This window comes from Triticum dicoccoides, chromosome 5A (assembly GCF_002162155.2).
Source record: "Triticum dicoccoides isolate Atlit2015 ecotype Zavitan chromosome 5A, WEW_v2.0, whole genome shotgun sequence".
Taxonomy (NCBI): Eukaryota; Viridiplantae; Streptophyta; class Magnoliopsida; order Poales; family Poaceae; genus Triticum; species Triticum dicoccoides.
This window is the reverse complement of record NC_041388.1, coordinates 89,627,417-89,629,605: the sequence shown is the minus strand read 5'-3', so window position 1 is coordinate 89,629,605 and position 2,189 is coordinate 89,627,417. Positions and strand designations below refer to the sequence as shown.

Below are 2,189 nucleotides of genomic sequence, written 5' to 3'. Positions count from 1 at the left end.
AGACGCAGAGGCCGGGTCCTCGTCCATTTCCAAAAAAATATTTGGATGAACATGGGTCCATGCTTAATAGATAACCGATGATGTTAGGGTTATCAAGAAGACATTGTTTGCGGTATGAACCATCATCTACAAAATGCCCATCAAAAGAGACCATTTCTCTTAAAACTTGTGACCACGGCTATAAGTGATCCTACTCACACTAGACCCAATGTCAGGTAGTTAGGCCTATAGTAGGGCAAGAAATATTGAATGTTGATACACTTTGCTTCTTTCTATATGAAAAAAATCAGCAGTACCATGTTACCATTTAGCATAGATTTTTTTTAGGATCACATAAATCTGTGTTTTTAATAAACAGTCGCTACCCCTGCTCTGTGTCAGTTTCCTAATCAAAAGATAAGTGAGCACCCCTTCTTTGGAAGTTATGGGTCTTTTTGTAAGCTGCTTCGACATGGTTCTCTTGATGCACCCTAGTGTGTTCGTTAAAGTCTATATCTATTGGGGCCTGCTACGCGCAAGATTAGCCGGGTCGTGAGCCGTCAGATCTGCCGCATCGAGCGGCCGAGCGCGTCTCCATCATTAAAACACATGTCTTGTTGCAGAATTTTTTTTGCAACCGTTGTTTTTTTGCAATTTTTTTGCAACTGAGGTTTTCTTGTAAATTTTTTTGCAACTAAGGTCGTTGTTGTAGAAATTTTCTGCAAGAGTATTTTTATTGCAGAACATTGACCCATCGTAGACCATTGCAGTATCACATATATTTCGGAAGCATAGCCCTTGTTGCAGAAGCGCATTCAACGAAGGATGGTATGTGGGCCCTCACTTGGACGTCTGTCATGTTGTCATGCAGGGAAGGTGGCGGACGCGACCGCTGCGATCTGTCGGGTGATGATAAGTGTTTTCCATATCTATTTGTATATTTTGGTTGAAATATTAAAAGAAAATCTTAGGCATGAATTTGCCTTCATAAGTACATTTCCAGAATATTATTTTTGGAGGGGATCTTTAAAATATCATAATTGTGTTAGGTTTTGTTCATATGTTGCAATAAAAACTAGTGGTTAAATGACATTTCTAAGATGGTGCCAATATCGAAAGCGTCATTTATTTGTGAACATAGAAGTTCGAGTCTGCAACAATGACCAACACAACTTGCAACATAGTACAAGTTTGTTTAACGAAAAAATACAGTATAAACACGCCCGGTTTCGTAAAATTTAAACACACAACAGCACAGCCCTCTCAAGCACAAGCACAGCCATGCAAAAAAAAAGAAAAGAAAGAAGCGCAAGCACAACCTCGTTGTAGGACGAACAGCAGAACACACCATAGCTTCACACGATCAAACGTCCGTCTTGACATAGAGGTCCAACTTTAAGACGGCGGTGCTCGACGTGGCGCCGAACTTGCTCATCAGGCTGTACCCCCTCGCCAGCCGGAACCTGCCCGTGCCACCGACCACGGCCCGCTCCGCCGCCGCCTTCCCGTCCGGGCCGAAGTCGACGCGGCCGCCCAGCACCAGGGTGCTGCCCTTATAGCCCCCGTTCGTGAACACCACGGTGAGGAGCGTGGAGAACACCCCGGAGTCCTGCAGGTCGGCCTGCATGGTGATCCCCTGGGCGCGGCCGACGAGCTGCGACGCCGCGTCGGACCCTTGACGGAGCTCGTCGTCGAAGACGCTGAGCGTGCCGTACGTGGAGTTGCCCCCGAGCGGGGAGTCCGTGACATGGACCGCAGTGGCGTTGGCGCCAGAGAATGTCTCGTGGATGTAGAGGCGGATGTGCGTTGTGCCGTCGTCCCCGGCGCCGGCAACCAGCGTCCCGGTGGTGGCAGCGAGAACGGCGGCAAGAAGGCAGAATGTGGTCGCCGTCATGGTGATAACTAGTGATGTGAGATTTGGATTTAGAATGGATTTGTCTATGTGAGCCTTGCATATGCTCCGCATATATATACACACACACACAAAAGAGGCAAGTTTTGTTTTGGCGGTTGTTGCTGGTTTAGGTATCGCCAGCTGATGATAATAGGGATGCTGCCGCACGTGGTACGGTAGTTGCAGTGGCATCCGTGAACACCAAACAGCAAAAGTAGGTGAGTTGTAGCTGGTGGAGTAATAGTGCCGCATTGTCCTCCTTTTGGCACCAAAAATGGTGGACACCAACCATGATAGGTCTGCAGCCGTCCCACAT

General features: G+C 47.5%; 1 protein-coding gene across 1 annotated transcript; it reads right to left on the bottom strand.

Moving 5' to 3' along the window:
* Positions 1–1,089: 1,089 nt before the first annotated feature.
* On the bottom strand, positions 1,090–1,932 carry LOC119299591 (dirigent protein 1-like). Its single transcript, XM_037576775.1, has one exon. It carries the CDS (start codon positions 1,871–1,873, stop codon positions 1,343–1,345), a length of 531 nt encoding a protein of 176 aa, XP_037432672.1. The 5' UTR covers positions 1,874–1,932; the 3' UTR covers positions 1,090–1,342.
* Positions 1,933–2,189: the final 257 nt, after the last annotated feature.